The sequence below is a fragment of the Lissotriton helveticus genome, chromosome 2_2 (genome assembly GCF_964261635.1).
Source record: "Lissotriton helveticus chromosome 2_2, aLisHel1.1, whole genome shotgun sequence".
NCBI classification, from domain to species: Eukaryota; Metazoa; Chordata; class Amphibia; order Caudata; family Salamandridae; genus Lissotriton; species Lissotriton helveticus.
In genome coordinates, this window is record NC_136060.1 from 508,224,580 (window position 1) to 508,245,670 (window position 21,091).

The 21,091-nt window shown below is 52.7% G+C and overlaps 1 protein-coding gene across 1 annotated transcript in view; it reads left to right on the plus strand.

Moving 5' to 3' along the window:
- The first annotated feature begins 754 nt into the window (after nucleotides 1-754).
- The window catches only part of MOGS (mannosyl-oligosaccharide glucosidase), a 61,939-nt gene continuing 41,602 nt past the window's right edge, over nucleotides 755-21,091 (plus strand). Inside the window, exons 1-2 of the mRNA XM_078678793.1 lie at nucleotides 755-888; nucleotides 17,511-17,864. Coding sequence (XP_078534919.1) covers nucleotides 17,519-17,864 — 346 coding nt within the window. The 5' untranslated portion in view covers nucleotides 755-888; nucleotides 17,511-17,518. The remainder of the gene's footprint in view (nucleotides 889-17,510; nucleotides 17,865-21,091) is intronic.

A 21,091-nucleotide genomic window follows, 5' to 3' on the forward strand; every position in this document is an offset into this window, starting at 1 on the left:
GTATTGTGACATTACTATGCACACTTATTCAAGATAAGATTCAGACAGTAAACCAAAACATCAAGAAAAAATATTGGGTTGAACATCTGTGCATGAAGGATGATCCAATTGACAAGGAACATGTAAATGGTACAGTGTTCTGCAAATCAAAGTATAGTATGTAGCTACAAAACTTGGTATTCAATTAAAACAAATGAAATCAAGAAATATCGACTATGTTCATCAGGTGATCCCACCTGTATTCTCACAAAGTTCTGAAGTGTGCATAAACCGTGGTGTTATATTTAGAAACATTAGTGTGAATTCCTCATGTGCAAAGAAACATGCTTCTTAATTATATATTTGACAGTAGGGTGTATGTATAGGTGTACTTTCAGCTAATATTGTTGGTGTCAATGTTTAATATTAAGTCAGGAGCAAAGTAAATATCAAAGACTACCATTACGAGGCATTCCTAACTTCATCATTGAACTTATTGTAAGTTATAACTACATTAATCTAACCCCTAATGCGTGGTACTTGGCACGGCTGGTTGGAGCCCCTGCCTTCAGCATGGACAGAAGGGCTTCTGGAGCAGCAGATTTCCCAGCAGCAGCAGCATGGCGGCGCTCGCTGGACACACGTCTTTGGAGGTCAGCGCTCTAGCTCCGCACAAGGGCTCCGCTAACCGGTGACGCGAGGCAAGGCGCCCGCGTAACTGGTTCACGTGGTGAGGTCAGCGCTCTAGCTCCGCACATTGGCTCGCTCTGGGGACTTCCCCTTGTGACGTAGAGGCGTCACACCAGTGAGGTCAGCGCTCTAGCTCGCCCAGTGTGTCGTCGGGCTGGTCTCGGTGACGTTGCAGACTGAACCCGGAAGTGAGGGGAGTACGGTGGCCGAGAAGCTCAGGTGGGTTCAATGAATGTGGTTTGCACGACATGTCCTAGCACTATAGCGCCTCTGGTCGCGCGCACAGGCTGCAGGCGCTAGAATCCTCTTCACCACAATATGTAAAGCAGCAGAAGCAGCCCGGGGGCTTTCGGGAGGGGGAGGGGGGGCGGGGGAGGCCAGACTGTGCCTCTAGGGCTCCTGTCTCCGTTGCCCCCATTCACACCCCCGGGTGTACCTCAAGCACACACTGGCGGACACAGGCCTGCACCCCCCCCCTCCCGTGCAGGCACAAGCCCCGCGGGGATGGATGGGCAGCGTGGGGCACATGAATGGGGCTCCCCCTCACCCCCCCCCCTCCCTGCATTCACTGGACTCAGGGAGGCCCTGGTGCAGCTCTCCAGGGGAATGAAAGCGCCTGGAAGCCTGACCTGGGCAACTGAGCGCTCCACTCATCCGATTATCATAATGTGTTTGGTCAGGGTGAGGCGTCAGTCACAGGTCTCTGTGCACAAAAGGCATAGTGAGGGGCCCCTGCTAACATGCCATGCATGCTCTGGGCCTGCTGATGACCCTTCTTAAAACCCTCACTGCCCCTCTTAGCCACAGCGAAGGACCTGCTCCAGAGCCGCTGTGCACAGCGAAGGACCTGCTCCAGAGCCCCGGTGCATTCACTGTGCACAGCGAAGGACCTGCTCCAGAGCCCCGGTGCATTCACTGTGCACAGCGAAGGACCTGCTCCAGAGCCCCGGTGCATTCACTGTGCACAGCGAAGGACCTGCTCCAGAGCCCCGGTGCATTCACTGTGCACAGCGAAGGACCTGCTCCAGAGCCCCGGTGCATTCACTGTGCACAGTGAAGGACCTGCTCCAGAGCCCCGGTGCATTCACTGTGCACAGCGAAGGACCTGCTCCAGAGCCGCTGTGCACAGCGAAGGACCTGCTCCAGAGCCCTTGTGCATTCACTGTGCACAGCGAAGGACCTGCTCCAGAGCCGCTGTGCACAGCGAAGGACCTGCTCCAGAGCACCTGTGCATTCACTGTGCACAGCGAAGGACCTGCTCCAGAGCCGCTGTGCACAGCGAAGGACCTGCTCCAGAGCCCCTGTGCATTCACTGTGCACAGCGAAGGACCTGCTCCAGAGCCCCGGTGCACAGTGAAGGACCTGCTCCAGAGCCCCGGTGCATTCACTGTGCACAGCGAAGGTCCTGCTCCAGAGCCGCTGTGCACAGCGAAGGACCTGCTCCAGAGCCCCGGTGCATTCACTGTGCACAGCGAAGGACCTGCTCCAGAGCCGCTGTGCACAGCGAAGGACCTGCTCCAGAGCCCCGGTGCATTCGCTGTGCACAGCGAAGAACCTGCTCCAGAGCCCCGGTGCATTCACTGTGCACAGCGAAGGACCTGCTCCAGAGCCCCGGTGCACAGCGAAGGACCTGCTCCAGAGCCCCGGTGCACAGCGAAGGACCTGCTCCAGAGCCCCGGTGCACAGCGAAGGACCTGCTCCAGAGCCCCGGTGCATTCACTGTGCACAGCGAAGGACCTGCTCCAGAGCCGCTGTGCACAGCGAAGGACCTGCTCCAGAGCCCTTGTGCATTCACTGTGCACAGCGAAGGACCTGCTCCAGAGCCGCTGTGCACAGCGAAGGACCTGCTCCAGAGCCCCTGTGCATTCACTGTGCACAGCGAAGGACCTGCTCCAGAGCCCCGGTGCACAGCGAAGGACCTGCTCCAGAGCCCCGGTGCATTCACTGTGCACAGCAAAGGACCTGCTCCAGAGCCGCTGTGCACAGCGAAGGACCTGCTCCAGAGCCCTTGTGCATTCACTGTGCACAGCGAAGGACCTGCTCCAGAGCCACTGTGCACAGCGAAGGACCTGCTCCAGAGCCCCTGTGCATTCACTGTGCACAGCGAAGGACCTGCTCCAGAGCCGCTGTGCACAGCGAAGGACCTGCTCCAGAGCCCCTGTGCATTCACTGTGCACAGCGAAGGACCTGCTCCAGTGCCCCGGTGCACAGTGAAGGACCTGCTCCAGAGCCCCGGTGCATTCACTGTGCACAGCGAAGGACCTGCTCCAGAGCCGCTGTGCACAGCGAAGGACCTGCTCCAGAGCCCCGGTGCATTCACTGTGCACAGCGAAGGACCTGCTCCAGAGCCGCTGTGCACAGCGAAGGACCTGCTCCAGAGCCCCTGTGCATTCGCTGTGCACAGCGAAGAACCTGCTCCAGAGCCCCGGTGCATTCACTGTGCACAGCGAAGGACCTGCTCCAGAGCCGCTGTGCACAGCGAAGGACCTGCTCCAGAGCCCCTGTGCATTCGCTGTGCACAGCAAAGAACCTGCTCCACAGCCCCTGTGCATTCGCTGTGCACAGCAAAGGACCTGCTCCAGAGCCCCTGTGCATTCGCTGTGCACAGCGAAGGACCTGCTCCAGAGCCGCTGTGCACAGCGAAGGACCTGCTCCAGAGCCCCTGTGCATTCGCTGTGCACAGCGAAGGACCTGCTCCAGAGCCGCTGTGCACAGCGAAGGACCTGCTCCAGAGACTCGTTGCATTCGCTGTGCACAGCGAAGGACCTGCTCCAGAGGCCCTGTGCATTCGCTGTGCACAGTGAAGTACCTGCTCCAGAGCCGCTGTGCACAGCGAAGGACCTGCTCCAGAGCCTCATTGCATTCGCTGTGCACAGCGAGGGACCTGCTCCAGAGCCCCTGTGCATTCTCTGTGCACAGTGGAGAACCTGCTCCAGGTCTCCGTTATATTCGCTGTGCACAGTGAAGGACCTGCTCCAGGTCTCCGTTATATTCGCTGTGCACAGTGAAGGACCGACTGCAGATCCCCTTTGCATTCGCTGTGCACAATGTAGGACCTGCTCCAGGTCTTCATTGCCTTCGCTGTGCACAGTGAAGGACCTGCTGCAGATTCTTTGTGCATACGCTGTGCACGGTGAAGGACCTGCTCCAGATCCTCTGTGCATTCGCTGTGCACTGTGATGGACCTTCTCCAGGTGGCAGTTGCATTCGCTCTGCACAATGAAGGACCTGCTCCAGATTCATTGCATTCGCTATGCGCAGTGAAGGACCCGTTCCAGGGCCCCTGTGCATTCAGTGTGCACAGTGCAGGACCTGCTCCAGACCCTCTGTGCATTCGCTCTGCACAGTGTAGGACCTGCTCCAGATCCTCCATGCATTCTCTGCACACAGAAAAGGACCCGCTCCAGATTCATTGCATTCGCTATGCGCAGTGAAGGACCCGTTCCAGGGCCCCTGTGCATTCAGTGTGCACAGTGCACGACCTGCTCCAGATCCTCCGTGCATTCTCTGTGCACAGTGAAGGACCCGCTCCAGAGCCTCATTGTATTCGCTGTGCACAGTGAAGGCCCCGCTCCAGATTCATTGCATTTGCTCCGCACAGTGTAGGACCTGCTACAGATCCTCTGTGCATTCGCTTTGCACAGTGAAGGACCTGCTGCACATCCTCCTTGTATTCGCTGTGCACAGTGAAGGACCTGCTGCAGATCCTCGTATTCTCTGTGCACAGTGAAGGGCCCGCTCCAGAGCCCCTGTGCATTAAGTGTGCACAGTGCAGAACCTGCTCCAGACCCTCTGTGCATTCGCTCTGCACAGTGAAGGACCTTCTCATGTCACCGTTGTATTCGTTCTGCACAGTGAAGGACCTGCTCCAGATTAATTGCATTCGCTGTGTACAGTGATGAACCTGCTCCAGAGCCTCATTGCACTCGCTGTGCTCAGTGAAGGACCTGCTCCAGATCCTCTGTGCATTCTCTGTGCACAGTGAAGGATCTGCTCCAGATTCATTGCATTCGCTGTGCACAGTGAAGGACCCGCTCCAGAGCCCCTGTGCATTCGCTGTGCACAGTGAAGGACTGTAGGAACTGGGGTCACGAGTTCCCAGGGGGGTAGCTTGGCGCGAGCAGGTAGGCACCCGAAAGCTTAGGTGTAAAGTGACCATACAGCACACACATCCACTGAGACAGGAAATGCACGCAATGACTGACACCACACTAGTAAGTTTGAGTAAAAATCAATAAGCTTTATCTAGAATCAGGTTCAGGGTAATCAATAATCAAGGCATCAATATCTCATCAAAGCATTTCATCAGAGGGGAGTAAAGGAAGTAGTTCAATAGTCAATATAGCATTTCACACTAACCATTTCATTAAAGGAATAACGTTTCATTACTCAGCAATCACCATCTTATTCAAGGAATTATATAAGAGTAACCATCTCCTTAGGTCAGAGTAAAGCATTTCATTAGGCAAGAATGAACATCCATGTAAGTAAACATCTCATTAGGCCCGAATAACCATTGCATTAGGCAAAAGCACTTCATTCATCAGGGATAACATCTCATTGGGTCAGACTGAACTTTTCCCTAATCAGGATCAAACAGGGCCTTACTCTCATGAAGCAGGTTTCAGTAGCACATAGCAAAAACATTAACAGACCCCTAACCAGGGGTTAACTCGACCATTCATCAGTCCCAGGGCCTAACTGATGTCCTGGCCCAGTTCAGGTCCTTTTAGGGGGCAATTAAGGCCAACGGGGCCCAACTCGGTCTTCCCCAAGGGAGGGGCGAACTCTGGGCCTTCTGCGGCCTTCCGCTCTCCTCCCCGGTGATTTACCTTAATCTTCGGCGCTTCCGGGCCCTTTCGGTGCTTTATGGTGGGAGGGGAGGGCTCCGGCCCTCCCCGGAGGCCTCACGTGACCTGGGGATCTCTTTCGCCCCCTCCGGGGCTTGCGCCGGCTGGTGGGAGGCCCTCACACCCTCTCGAGGCCCTCCAGTACAAGCAGGCTGTTCTCGGGCCTTCCGGGGCTCCCAAGGCCCGAGAACCATTCAGGAGGCGGCGCAGGAGGGGCCCGGTCACAGCGGCCAATGGTGGATCAGCCCCTGCGGCGCGGCAGCCAGTAGCTGCGCGGCGTTAGACGGGGCGTGGCCGGTGAAGCTACCTGCGCCCCGTCACGTGGGGCTGGTTGTCGGCTTCGAAGGGCCTAGCGCGGCCCGCTCTGGAGTAGCGGCGGCCCTCTCCTGACTCCGAGGGCCGCCGGGGGGGTGCCAATGGCCGCGGAGGCCTTGCACAAGCGGCGCTGGGGCCACGGCGGTGAGTGAAGGCCCACAACCGCGCTTCCCCGGTCTGGTGCTTGGACGATGCAGGCCTCTGGAGACCCGGGCTGCAGCGGTGAGTGGGGGGGGGCAGCGCCACGTGTCCCAGCACTTAGAGGGTCATAGTGCTTGGAGCGTAGAATGGTGCCGGCGCTTATAGCGCCTCGGGGATCACAGCGCTCTATTGGCAGTAGCGCTTAAGCGGGCGGCAGAGTGCAGATTACAGCGCTTGACAGTCAGCAGGTCGGCAGTCTACAGCGCTACTCAGAGGCACAGTAGGAGAGCGCTGAGTAGGTAGGACAGGCAGTTTAGCAGTCCAGGCCGTTCAGGCCAGGCAGGACAGCACAGGGGCCCAGGTGAAGACAGAGGGGCGCAGAAGTGGCACAGCCCGGTACCTGGTTGATCCCCAGTAGTCCTGGTTAGCGCAGGTGGGTTTCTTCTTGGCGCTTGGTGGTTCCTGCGCCCTTGGTAGGCAGTTGCTGAAAAGGGGGGGGGTTGAGTTGGTGGTCTCAGTAGGTCACTTCAGGTGGTCCCTGGGTTCCCCTCCCGCCGGGCCAGCTCAGTGGGCTAGTTCAGTGTTCCTCACACAGCTTGGTGGGCAGCGCCTAAACCCTGTCACCCCCAGTGGTATAGGTTCCTGACTAGGCCCTACCGCCTAAGTCTCCTGCGTAGGTTCCCCCAGGTCAGTGATGCCCCAGCTGACTAAAAACTTTCCCTCCTTTCTTTATATATGCCCAGGTCAGGTGACAACGCTCTAAGGCGGCAAAAGCAGACCCCTCCCCTGTTCTGGAAGGTTCCAGGAGCTTCCCTATTCTAGCTATGGGCAGGCAAGGCAGGCTGGTGTTGCAACAATGTTTAGGGTCCCAGCCAGCTCCTGGCAACTAGGGTGGTACAAAAAAAAAACACTCCGCAGTAGCAGGGGCCTGTGGCAGCCATGTTGGAAGTAGAGAGCACCTGCACCTTAGCATTGGTTAGCAATGGGAAGGCGCCCAGAGACCTAAGGCCAACAAAAAAGAGGGTGGAAAAAAATGATGCAAGGGCGAAAAAATAGGGAAAGACAACCCTAGGGCTGACAGGTCTAACAAGGACCTTCTCAGGTCTCCGTTGCATTCGCTGTGCACAGTGAAGTACCTCTCCATATTCATTGCATTCGCCGTGTACAATGAAGGACCCGCTCCAGAGCCCCTGTGCATTCAGGGTGCACAGTGCAGGCCCACAACCGCGCTTCCCCGGTCTGGCGCTTGGACGATGCAGGCCTCTGGAGACCCGGGCTGCAGCGGTGAGTGGGGGGCAGCGCCACGTGTCCCAGCACTTAGAGGGTCATAGTGCTTGGAGCGTAGAATGGTGCCGGCGCTTATAGCGCCTCGGGGATCACAGCGCTCTATTGGCAGTAGCGCTTAAGCGGGCGACAGAGTGCAGATTACAGCGCTTGACAGTCAGCAGGTCGGCAGTCTACAGCGCTACTCAGGGGCACAGTAGGAGAGCGCTGAGTAGGTAGGACAGGCAGTTTAGCAGTCCAGGCCGTTCAGGCCAGGCAGGACAGCAAAAGGGGTTAGGCAGGACAGCACAGGGGCCCAGGTGAAGACAGAGGGGCGCAGAAGTGGCACAGCCCGGTACCTGGTTGATCCCCAGTAGTCCTGGTTAGCGCAGGTGGGTTTCTTCTTGGCGCTTGGTGGTTCCTGCGCCCTTGGTAGGCAGTTGCTGAAAAGGGGGGGGTTGAGTTGGTGGTCTCAGTAGGTCACTTCAGGTGGTCCCTGGGTTCCCCTCCCGCCGGGCCAGCTCAGTGGGCTAGTTCAGCTCAGTGGGCTAGTTCAGTGTTCCTCACACAGCTTGGTGGGCAGCGCCTAAACCCTGTCACCCCCAGTGGTATAGGTTCCTGACTAGGCCCTACCGCCTAAGTCTCCTGCGTAGGTTCCCCCAGGTCAGTGATGCCCCAACTGACTAAAAACTTTCCCTCCTTTCTTTATATATGCCCAGGTCAGGTGACAACGCTCTAAGGCGGCAAAAGCAGACCCCTCCCCTGTTCTGGAAGGTTCCAGGAGCTTCCCTATTCTAGCTATGGGCAGGCAAGGCAGGCTGGTGTTGCAACAATGTTTAGGGTCCCAGCCAGCTCCTGGCAACTAGGGTGGTACAAAAAAAAAACACTCCGCAGTAGCAGGGGCCTGTGGCAGCCATGTTGGAAGTAGAGAGCACCTGCACCTTAGCATTGGTTAGCAATGGGAAGGCGCCCAGAGACCTAAGGCCAACAAAAAAGAGGGTGGAAAAAAATGAGGCAAGGGCGAAAAAATAGGGAAAAACAACCCTAGGGCTGACAGGTCTAACAAGGACCTTCTCAGGTCTCCGTTGCATTCGCTGTGCACAGTGAAGTACCTGCTCCATATTCATTGCATTCGCCGTGTACAATGAAGGACCCGCTCCAGAGCCCCTGTGCATTCAGGGTGCACAATGCAGGACCTTCTCTATACTCTCTGTGCATTTGCTCTGCACAGTGCACAGAGTTGGACAGTGAAGGACTGTTAGACCTGTCTGGCTTTTGACGTAGTCCCTCCAATTTATTATTTATTTTGTCCCCTTTTTGCCCCTCATACCCTTAATAATTTTTGTGTCCACTAGTTTTTAAAGGTGTTGGCCAAGGGGATAGGTGTTCTTTTGTCCCTCATAGTTTTTCACCTCGGGCCCAGAGGCCTGTTCTGTCAGGAAACTGCTGTAATTCACAAAATGGAGGGCCTTAACTGTTTCCAACTGCCACATCTTAGACAGCCCCATAGGATAACCTTAGGCCTTCCAGAACCTTCTGGACCCTACTGGACTCTGTGGGGGTTGTCTATAAAAGGGCAGGGGTTGAGAAGCCATTTTGTGTTGACCAGAGAGTGGAGGAGTGAGGCAGTGGTGAAAGGAGGAGGACGCACTGGGAGCAGTTAGTTTGTCCTTGTGACAGACAGCCACTACAGGGAGACGTTCCCCCTTCTACCCCTGACCAATCCCTCCCAACCACCTTCTTCTGCTGAAGAGATCGATCTACTTGTGGTGGAAGCCCCTTCTAAACCTTGGCCCCATTGATCCCTGTCGGGACGCTCTTGCTGGGAGACTTCCCTAATCTCCTTCTGGCAGTGCTTCACCTACCAGCGTTGTGGAGGAAGCAGCTTCAAGCCCGGTGTTGTGCCCTGTGTTTCCCTCGAAGCTCTGAGGGGGAGACGAGTGACTGCCGAGCCTTGGTGATCTGGAGGAGTGAGCGTTCCGCTCTGGAGAGAGCTTCCTGTGGAGCCAGGTGAGGGGAGAGACTGCGGCATAGGAGCGGTGACAGCGCGGCGCCAAGCGGGAAAACTAGTCCCTCGCGCCCGCGCTGCCTAGCTCCGTGGTTGTGGAAGCGGATCCAAGGAGGCGAGGCCTGCGGGAGGCGTGGCCGAGAGAAGAGTGCGTGTCTCTGAGGCGAGTCGCCTCGGTTTACAGGCGGCCTGGGATACAAAACGGAAAGCGTCTAGAAGACGCGCAGGCTCAGTGGGAGGCCGGCGGACCCTGTGGTAAAGACCTGGCGGGAGGCGGAGAAGCCTTTCGTCAACGGAGGAGGCGAGAAGCGCCCTCGTATCTTTCTGCTTCAGGAGCCCCTCGCCCAGCGCTGTGTTAAGGGAACGAGGCTGGACGGAGGGAATCGGCGGGGAAGGCGAGCTGTCTCCCTTTGCTCCTTGTGCCCCCCCTACTCCGAGCTTTCCTGTGCAGCGCGACAAGGGGACCCTCAACAAAGTAAGGAGAGTGGGGGTGTGGGAAATCAGAGGACAGGGAGCCTCTTCTGTCAGATAGAGTCTCTGATACAAGAGGGGATTTCCAGAACCCTCACAGCTTATCAACAAGGGTTTTAGGTCGACAGGAACCTGAAGAGCCTAATAGAAAGGTGTTGGAGGAGTGATCCCAGCCATTCTTCAGTGTGCTATCTTTGGGATTGAATACCTGGGGGAAACCTACCTCGTTTTGATCTTGCCTGGGTGTCCCCAGCGTAACTGAGGTTATTGATCTTCCCTGTTCTAGTCAATTGCTCAGGAGTTGTACCCTCTTTACTGTAAAGTGTATGAAGCAGAGGGGTATTCGTGGAGGAAGTTAAAGAGGAAGTCTTCAGTGGGCAACTGTTCTGCTTCCCCCTCTTAATTGAACTGTAAAGTAATGAAATTGTGAATCCTACTGAAGCTGAATATATATTGAAATTGTACTGTTGATGCAAGTAATGTATTGATTTGGTAATCTGGAAAGTAATATCAACTATTCGCAAAGCAAGCTGTAAAATACTAAACTGCATTTCTAAACCAAAGAGTAGAGCTATATTTTTATAAAGCAGTGCTTATTTTTCCACATTTTGGTGTAGCGTTATCTTTTCAGTGTGTTATTGCGTGGTTTTACTATTGGGTGGTTGGCAACCTTCACACTTGTGCCTCTGAAATGCATGTCTTGCCCTAGGCCAGGCTACCCCAGGTTCTAACAGATTGGTGCCTAGCGGTGGGATTCTGACTTGGTTGCAGCTACTCATTAGTAATTCAACGCAATACACTGACCTACACCAGGAGTTTTCTCCTTGCGGCCCTCCTAATTTGAATTTTGTTTTTTCCAAATTTATTTCTGGTGGTTGGTGGAGGTTAACCTCAGGTCACACTTCTTGGTTCTCTCCTGAGTGTTTATTTTATTCCATAATAAAGATGGAATTGAATTTTAAAGAGCTAGAATCCTATACTGTGACCCAACTCAAAGAATGGTGTCAGCAACAAGGGGTATTCTTTAACAAAGGTGCCAAGAAAGGCGAGTTGCTGACAAGCATAAGGGCATGGGTGGAAGCTCATTTAGTGGAAGAACCAGATACCGAAGAGAGTGACGGGGACACTGTCCTTGAGATTGCAATGTTGAACCAAGCTGGAAGGGGGAATCTGCTGACAGGTCCCAGGACACCTTCGAGGGCGGGCAGCAGCGTCTCAGAGAGGGGTTTAACTGACGCCGAGCTAGAAGATAGGAGGAAGGAGAGGAGAATGAAGTTGGAATTAGCTAGGATGGATATGGAAAGGGAGGACAGGAGTTTAGCCCATGAACGAACCATAAAGGAGCTAGACCTACAAGCCTCAATACGAAGGTCTCCTAATCCAGATAATGGTGGCAGCGAAAATAAGATGAATACCAGGGAACCCAGACCCTATCTACCCAAGGATGTCATTGCCAGTTACACCACAGGCGATGACATTGCCAAATGGTTAGCCGCATACGAGGTTTCTTTAAGGGCTCACGGGATCTTAGAAACTCACTGGGGGGGGTGGGCTGTATAAATACATGCCACCTGCTGGCAGAGACACCTTGTTGGCTCTGGAGCAGGATGAGCAAACCCACTACCCTACAATGAAGGTGGCACTGGTGAAGAAGTTTGGACTTACCCCTGAAAGGTACAGACAGAAATTCAGGGGAAGTCACAAGCTGAGTACCCAGAATTGGGTAGACTTCTTAGACTACGCCAAGAAAGCTTTGGAGGGTTGGGTCAAGGGCAGCGAGGTGAAAGATTATGAGGGGCTGTATAATCTATTTTTGAAAGAACACCTCCTCGAGAAATGTTTTCCCGAGCTGCGCCAACACCTGGTGGACAGCAAGCTGACCAATCCCCGGAAGCTTGCAGAGGAGGCGGACACTTGGGCGAGTACCCGGGTGTCCTCAAAGGGGACTGGAGGGGATTCTCAAAAAGCCGGACAGGGCGCCCCCCAGAAGAAGGAGGGGGGAGATAAAAAGAAGGAGTTCTCCAAAGGTCCCCAAAATAATCTCCAAGGTAAGGGAGCAGGTTTCACCCCTAAGGCAAACCCGCCCAGAAACCCTAATCCTGGCCAAAGCCAGCAGCCAAGGGTTCTCCACTGTTTTGAATGTGGTGGTGTTGGACATTATAAGTGAGATGTCAGATGCCCAAAGAGACCACCCCCTCCCACCGGAGGAAAGTCACCGGGAGTAGCTAGTGTAGCGCTCGGGGAGGAGTTGCCCTTAGATAAGGGGGGTGAGTGGGCGGGTGTCACCTTAGGGTCCCTGGGAGAGCGGGAGATGGTTCCAAAGATCCAGGTGCCCCCAAATACTACAAAGTATGGGCAATGGGTCACCATCAATGGCCAGAGAGGGGAGGCTCTGAGAGATACAGGAGCCAGTATGACTATGGTGAGAAGTCAACTGGTGTCTCCAGAGCAGGTTGTTCCTAATGTACTCCACCCTGCCGCGATGGCTGACGGCAGAATGGGCCACTATCCAGTGGCTGAGGTTCCCTTTGAGTGGGAGGGGGTTGCAGGTTCACTTCGAGTTGCCGTAAACCCTGCCGTGCCAGTTGATTGTCTGTTGGGGAATGACATGGAGCACAACACTTGGAGAGAGGTGGAATACCGGACGCATTCTGCGATGCTGGGTACACCTGACTGGGCCTGTGTAAGCACACGGTCTGCGACTGCCCGGAGAGGGAGTTCGCCTGGGTTGGAGCCTGGAACAATGGCCCAACCCGCTGCTAAAAAGGGACAGACCCGGAGACAGGAAGAGCCTGCTCCGGCTTCCACACCCCATGAGACAGATCGGCCACCTGCGGTGGTGGACCAGGAGTCCGTGGAGGGGGAAGTAGACTCTCTGGAGGATTTACCCATCCCTGCCGAGTGGCATGTGGAGGGAGGTCCTACCAGAGAGGAATTCTGTAAGGGGCAGAGGGAGTGCCCCACCCTTGAGGGACTGAGGCGACAGGCTGAAGCCCAAGCAGCAGGTGATGTTACGGGACACTACCATATTTACTGGGAGGATGGACTCCTCTACAGTGAACCCAAGGTACCCTTGCCTGGTTCATCAAGGGCCTTGGTAGTCCCGCAACAATACCGAGCCTTTCTTTTGGAATTGGCTCATGCGATACCCCTGGCAGGACACTTAGGCCAGGACAAGACCTTTGCACGGCTTGTCCTCCACTTTTACTGGCCTCAAATGAAAGTGGCGTCCAACACTTACTGTTGGACGTGTGTATCCTGCCAGGTCAGTGGGAAAACAGGGGTGAAGCTGAAGGCTCCCCTGGAACCACTTCCAGTCGTTAGCACCCCCTTTGAAAGGGTGGGCATCGACATTGTAGGGCCTTTAGATCCACCAACAACAGCTGGTCACATGCCCCAAGTCATGTTGATGATGGTGACTGACGGGGAAGAGGAAGCGGAAAGCGAGCCTCTCCCAGATCTATTCTCGTCTCAAGAGAAGGATGGGTCGGTGGAGGGAGTGATTCTTTCTCCCACTCTAACTCCTGAGCAACGAGAGGATTGCCGCCAGATCCTGGAGCAGTACTCTACGTTGTTCTCCCTTGTCCCGGGAAGGACTCACCTGTGTACCCATGACGTGGACACAGGGGACAGCCCACCAGTGAAGTCGAAGACCTACCGGCTGTCCGACAAGGTGAAGGCTAGCATCCATGGAGAGGTTGCCAAGATGCTACAGCTGGGAGTTATTGAACCTTCTAACAGCCCTTGGTCCAGTCCGGTGGTGCTAGTGCCAAAAGCCGCACCACCAGGCACCACACCCGAACTGAGGTTCTGTGTGGATTACCGAGGACTGAATTCAGTGACAAAGACTGATGCTCATCCGATCCCTAGGGCGGATGAATTAATTGACCGGCTAGGAGCTGCCCAATATCTGAGTACCTTTGACCTCACTTCAGGGTACTGGCAGATCTCCTTGACAGATGGAGCAAGGGAAAGGTCAGCCTTCTCCACGCCTGAGGGACACTTCCAGTTCTGTGTGATGCCCTTTGGGCTCAAGAACGCCCCTGCCACATTTCAGCGGCTGGTGAACCAGGTCCTCTCTGGATTGAAGAGTTTCTCTGCTGCTTACTTGGATGACATTGCTGTCTTCAGTAGCAGTTGGGAGGACCATGTGCAGCATTTGCAAGCAGTTCTCCAGGCCCTGAAACAAGCTGGATTGACAATCAAGGCCAGCAAATGCCAGATTGGGCAGGGGTCGGTTGTGTACCTTGGACACTTGGTGGGTAGGGGGACTGTGCAGCCCCTGCAGGCGAAGATTGAGGCAATCATGGCCTGGGAACCCCCCAAGACACAGACTGAGGTCCGAGCTTTTCTGGGCTTCACAGGCTACTACCGTCGCTTTGTGAAGGGGTATGGCACTATTGTAGCGCCCCTCACAGAGCTCACCTCAAAGAAACAACCTCGACGGGTAGTTTGGACGGGAGCTTGTCAGCAAGCTTTCGAGAAATTGAAGCAGGCGATGTGTGCGGCACCGGTCCTGAAGGCCCCAGACTTCTCCAAGGAGTTCATTGTCCAAACAGATGCATCAGAACATGGCATTGGGGCGGTGTTATCGCAACTAAATGAAGAAGGCCTGGATCAGCCTGTAGTCTTCTTATCCAGGAGACTGCTTCCCCGGGAACAGAAGTGGAGTGCAATTGAGAGGGAAGCTTTTGCGGTGGTGTGGGCTCTGAAGAAGCTGCGGCCATACCTCTTTGGCTCGCACTTCCTGGTTCAGACTGACCACCGACCCCTTCGTTGGCTGATGCAAATGAAGGGGGAAAATCCCAAGCTGTTGAGGTGGTCCATCTCCCTACAGGGAATGGACTTCCGGGTGGAACATCGGCCTGGAGTGGACCACGCCAATGCAGACGGTCTCTCCAGGTATTTCCGCCTTAGTGATGAGGACTCCCAAGGGGTTGGGTAGTTCTCCCCACTTTCAGCTGGGGGGGACGCGTGTTAGACCTGTCTGGCTTTTGACGTAGTCCCTCCAATTTATTATTTATTTTGTCCCCTTTTTGCCCCTCATACCCTTAATAATTTTTGTGTCCACTAGTTTTTAAAGGTGTTGGCCAAGGGGATAGGTGTTCTTTTGTCCCTCATAGTTTTTCACCTCGGGCCCAGAGGCCTGTTCTGTCAGGAAACTGCTGTAATTCACAAAATGGAGGGCCTTAACTGTTTCCAACTGCCACATCTTAGACAGCCCCATAGGATAACCTTAGGCCTTCCAGAACCTTCTGGACCCTACTGGACTCTGTGGGGGTTGTCTATAAAAGGGCAGGGGTTGAGAAGCCATTTTGTGTTGACCAGAGAGTGGAGGAGTGAGGCAGTGGTGAAAGGAGGAGGACGCACTGGGAGCAGTTAGTTTGTCCTTGTGACAGACAGCCACTACAGGGAGACGTTCCCCCTTCTACCCCTGACCAATCCCTCCCAACCACCTTCTTCTGCTGAAGAGATCGATCTACTTGTGGTGGAAGCCCCTTCTAAACCTTGGCCCCATTGATCCCTGTCGGGACGCTCTTGCTGGGAGGCTTCCCTAATCTCCTTCTGGCAGTGCTTCACCTACCAGCGTTGTGGAGGAAGCAGCTTCAAGCCCGGTGTTGTGCCCTGTGTTTCCCTCGAAGCTCTGAGGGGGAGACGAGTGACTGCCGAGCCTTGGTGATCTGGGGGAGTGAGCGTTCCGCTCTGGAGAGTGCTTCCTGTGGAGCCAGGTGAGGGGAGAGACTGCGGCATAGGAGCGGTGACAGCGCGGCGCCAAGCGGGAACACTAGTCCCTCGCGCCCGCGCTGCCTAGCTCCGTGGTTGTGGAAGCGGATCCAAGGAGGTGAGGCCTGCGGGAGGCGTGGCCGAGAGAAGAGTGCGTGTCTCTGAGGCGAGTCGCCTCGGTTTACAGGCGGCCTGGGATACAAAACGGAAAGCGTCTAGAAGACGCGCAGGCTCAGTGGGAGGCCGGCGGACCCTGTGGTAAAGACCCGGCGGGAGGCGGAGAAGCCTTTCGTCAACGGAGGAGGCGAGAAGCGCCCTCGTATCTTTCTGCTTCAGGAGCCCCTCGCCCAGCGCTGTGTTAAGGGAACGAGGCTGGACGGAGGGAATCGGCGGGGAAGGCGAGCTGTCCCACAGAAGCCCTCCCTTTGCTCCTTGTGCCCCCCCTACTCCCAGCTTTCTGTGCAGCGCGACAAGGGGACCCTCAACAAAGTAAGGAGAGTGGGGGTGTGGGAAATCAGAGGACAGGGAGCCTCTTCAGTCAGATAGAGTCTCTGATACCAGAGGGGATTTCCAGAACCCTCACAGCTTATCAACAAGGGTTTTAGGTCGACAGGAACCTGAAGAGCCTAATAGAAAGGTGTTGGAGGAGTGATCCCAGCCATTCTTCAGTGTGCTATCTTTGGGATTGACTACCTGGGGGAAACCTACCTCGTTTTGATCTTGCCTGGGTGTCCCCAGCGTAACTGAGGTTATTGATCTTCCCTGTTCTAGTCAATTGCTCAGGAGTTGTACCCTCTTTACTGTAAAGTGTATGAAGCAGAGGGGTATTCGTGGAGGAAGTTAAAGAGGAAGTCTTCAGTGGGCAACTGTTCTGCTTCCCCCTCTTAATTGAACTGTAAAGTAATGAAATTGTGAATCCTACTGAAGCTGAATATATATTGAAATTGTACTGTTGATGCAAGTAATGTATTGATTTGGTAATCTGGAAAGTAATATCAACTATTCGCAAAGCAAGCTGTAAAATACTAAACTGCATTTCTAAACCAAAGAGTAGAGCTATATTTTTATAAAGCAGTGCTTATTTTTCCACATTTTGGTGTAGCGTTATCTTTTCAGTGTGTTATTGCGTGGTTTTACTATTGGGTGGTTGGCAACCTTCACACTTGTGCCTCTGAAATGCATGTCTTGCCCTAGGCCAGGCTACCCCAGGTTCTAACAAGGACCTTCTCAGGTCTCTGTTGTATTCGCTGTGCACAGTGAAGGTCCCGCTCCAGAGCCCCTGTGCATTCAGTGTGCATAGTGTAGGACCTGCTCCAGATCCTCCGCGCATTCGCTCTGCACAGTGAAGGACCTTCTCAGGTCTCCGTTGCATTCGCTCTGCACAGTGAAGGACCTTCTCAGGTCTCCGTTGCATTCGCTCTGCACAGTGAAGGACCTTCTCAGGTCTCCGTTGCATTCGCTCTGCACAGTGAAGGACTACCAGTGCATGCACTGCACACAGTCGAGGACCTGCTCCACGTCCCCACTACTTTAGCATGTCACACTTTCTCCGAGTGTTGCTATAACTACAAATCTTAGCCTTTGAGAGGTTGCATGTATGGTGACAGTGCACAGAACAGAGAGAAGAGGTCATGCCAAAAGTGTTCAAATAAATAGCAAATAGAGTACACAAACTTCCATAGGACGATATCTGCTTTGCAAATAGACCTGTGTCCAGTGATCCACCAGCTAACCAGCTTTCAGCTTTGTTTACATGAGTGAAATATATGTTCTCACAACCAGTGGCTCAATCCTTTTCATAGCAAACCTGTGTATGTAGAGGTTATAGTGGCTTAGACATCAAATATTTTTGTTTATTTTGTCAAGGCACAAGTCTTGGGCAGAGGCGTTTCTCGAACTTACATACAGTGTTTAGACCCCTTTACTGTTTGTGTAAGACAGCTATGAGTGAACTGTGTCCAGCTCGTGATATTTATTTTGCACATCAGATGTGGTTCAGATTCAAGCAATGGAAGATGATTGTGGAGGACCGTTTTCACAGCTCTGACTTTGCATCCCCTTTCTTCTAGGTTGCAGAATGGCCCGAGAGAGGCGGCGGCAAGTAATTAATGGATCCCACCACCGAAGCCCAGAACAAAAGCCTGGCCGCCCCCAGAAGAAAGACAAGAAATCCAGTGTGGACCCAACCACTATCTGCCTGTCACTAGCTGCTATCTGCTGCTTGGTGGGGGCCTCCAGTTTCGCCTATCACCTCTACCTCCAGTGGTGGCTAGCTGGGCGCATCACCACACTTCACAGCTCACCGCGTATTCTCGACACTAACAGCAGCAGCCCTGATGTGTCACCCGGGAAATTCTGGGGCTCCTACAGGCCACAGGTTTACTTCGGGATGAAGACACGAAGCCCAAAGTCATTGGTGACAGGTGAGGGGAAAGGTTCACTCCTGCCTGTGCAGGCCTGATTTTACTTGTGATCCAGGGTCTGCCTAGAGCAACTCCACTTGAGTTTTTTTGCAGTGACCCTATGCTTCTATGAAGCCCTCTTCACAGGATGGTTCTGTGCTTTTGAGATTCCTAGCTCAGTTCATACCCATTCAGCTCATGTTCCTGGGACATACGTTCTAGATTTAAATACCGGCCTTTTTGATTGGTCACCATTTGTTTGTCTTTACAATACGTGTCTGAAATCTTGATACTGGGAAGTTAGTCCATGCCCACACTGCAACAAGAGCTCAATGCAAAGGTGCTGGAGAAACTGACTAATGCACGATTACCTGCCTATTTGGAGAAATGTAATCTACTGCATCCTTCACAATCCGGTTTTAGGCCACGTCCTAGTACTGAGAAGGCACTGGTGGAGGTGACAGATGCTGTCAAACTGACGCCTGATCAGGGAAAACAGGCTGCTCTGATCCTACATGATCTATCAGCAGCCTTTGATACTGTCGCACACCATCCTCCTCCAGTGTCTGGAAGATATCGGAGCCGGTGGGCTTACCTTGATATGGACTTGTTCCTTTATAGAATCCCTGCAGTCTGAATGGCCCCATATTCCTCGGATGTCTACGAGATGACGTTTAGAGTTCCACAGGGCTCATCGTTGGGTCCAACTCTACTCAATGTTTAAATGGCTCTCCTGGATCTTTTAGTAGAATCTTTTGGGATACAGCTAGCCTCGTGTGCGGATGACACACATCTTTTTCCATCAATGGAGAAGGACACACCTGAGGCTCATAGTACTTTTAAGAATTGCCTGATAGCAGTCTTTGAGTTGATGTGGGCTAGCAACCTTCAGAGATTCTGCTGTTTGCCCCACCACCTCACTAGGGAATTGACTGCTGGACGGAGTGCGCTGCACTCCCTCCCCTTCCCTGACCATCTGGGTCCGTAACCAGTTCAATTTGATCTGCAACTGACTATGAGCTGCTAGATTGCTGCTGTAGTTGGAACATATGTTTCTTTTACGTTCTTTGAAGACATTTTTACTCCTGCCCTACAGGCGCAGGAAACGGTTATACATGCCCTCATCACCTCCCACCTTCACTCGGCTAACACCTTCTATTTTGGTTTGCCCACCTACTTCCTGAAAAGGTTACAGTTGGTACAGAATGCTGCAGTGAGACTTTTATTAAAGGTTCCGATGCAAGCGTCAATCTCTCCCTACCTGAAAGAGCTTCATTGGCTACTGATTTAGGAGAGGATTTTGTTTGAAACTCTAGTCCTGGCCCATGGAGCTTTTTATAGCACAGGTCCTAGTTATCATTCTAACAGGTGAATCCATTACTACCCAATCAGATCCCCTCGCTCTTCCGAGATCAAAGAGATCCGAAAATTTAGGCACAAGGAGTGGAGAGGCCGGTCTTTCTCCTATCTTGCTGCCCCGGCATTGAATCGTAAAATCAGAGCTGAAAGTCTGTTTCCGAAAGTCTGTTAAAACTTAGTATTGATTTATTTTATTTATATATATATATTTTATTTATTCAAAGTTTTATGTAGCGCGAACATGACCAGATTGCGTAACAATTACATAGTAGTAAATGAAAAATTACGACAAAAGAGCGATAACAACAAATGAATCATGAGGACACAGTGAAGATAGTAATAACCAGGTCAATGCAATGTACTTGGACGTGACAATATTACTTTGAGGACTTTATAAGCAAACCGTTAAATAAGTGTTCAATATGTGATAAATCTCAGCAAGTAAGGACTTTCTGTAATGCACCAAGTCAGGAACAAAGTTGTTATTATAGAGCTAGAGGGAGAGAGCAGGGGGATAACTAATGGAAAATGGCAGGAATGGACTGGCTGGTAACCTTGGTTAAGAGATGAAAAGGATTGAGTTGAGTCATCAGCTATGGTAGGAATTTGCTCATAAGGAAGATCTTAGCTTCCTTCTTGAAGGCAGAAGTAGAGCTCATTCTTCTGCTGTGAGGAGGAAGCGAATTCCAGATTTAAGGGCAGCTCCTAAGAAGGCTCTGTCATAGGTTTTTTCTTCTGGGATAAGGGTGGTTTCAGAACTAGATCCCTGGTGCTCCGAGATGGTCTGCCGTCTTCTGAAATCTTGATTTTTTTTTGGGCAAGATACATCAGTGTTTTGTGGTGGAGAGCTTTGTGAGTATTACAAGCCAGTTAAGTTGAATTCTGGCATCCAATGGTAGCCAGTCCAAAGCCTTCAGATGAGGAGAGATGTGATCACATTTTTTTGATCCTGTCAGGATTCTTGCTGTAGCATTGAGATACGTTTTTAGGGGAGCAGTGGCGATCTCGGGTAAGCCTGAAAGTGTAGTGCAACCATACTCAATCCTAGAGATGACTAAGGACTGATCTGCCATTTTGAGGTCTGTAGATGAAATGAATGATTTCAGTTTCACGAGATCACTCAATTGAAAGCAGCCGCTTTTGGCCATCGAGTTAATGTGAGTTTGCATGTTTAATTTCTTATCAAGCGTAATACCAAGAGATTTGGGGGAGTCAACCAGGACAGGAGAGCAGTTTAGAGCAGTGATCGCCCATTACTTAACATCGGCGGAGCTTTTGGTTTAGCAAAATTAAAAGGAATTCTGTTTTTTGCGAATTGAGTTTAACATGATTGCAGGTTAGCCAATGTAAAGTCAGCTTTAAGGCATCACCATTGGCTTGATCTCCTCCAGAGAGGAGATCTTCATATAAATCTGATTATCATCTACATACATGTGGTAGGAGGTGTAAGTATGCTGGAGAGCTTCAGTGAGAGGTTCGACATAAAGGTTAAACAGTGAAGGGGATAAACTAGAGCCTTGCGGAACACCAATCAAGAGAGAGGAAGGTACGGATAGATCATGGTTAACCAAAAATCTGGGTTCTGTTCTGCAAGAAGTATTTAAACCAGTCAAGAACTGTACCCGATAACCCCATCCTGTTTTTGAGTGTGGCTAGCAAAATATCAGGATTTACAGTGTCAAATGCAGAAGACAAGTCAAGAAGAACTAATAGGCAGGTTTCGTTTTGATCAAGCGTCAATAGAGCGTTGTCCACTATATGAAGAATTGCAGATTCGGTATTGTGACCAGGTCATAACCTAGATTGACCGCCATCAAGCAAATCTAATTTCTGGATATGTTGGCTCAACTGTTGTTGCACACATACATCTAGTGCTTTGGCTTAAAGAA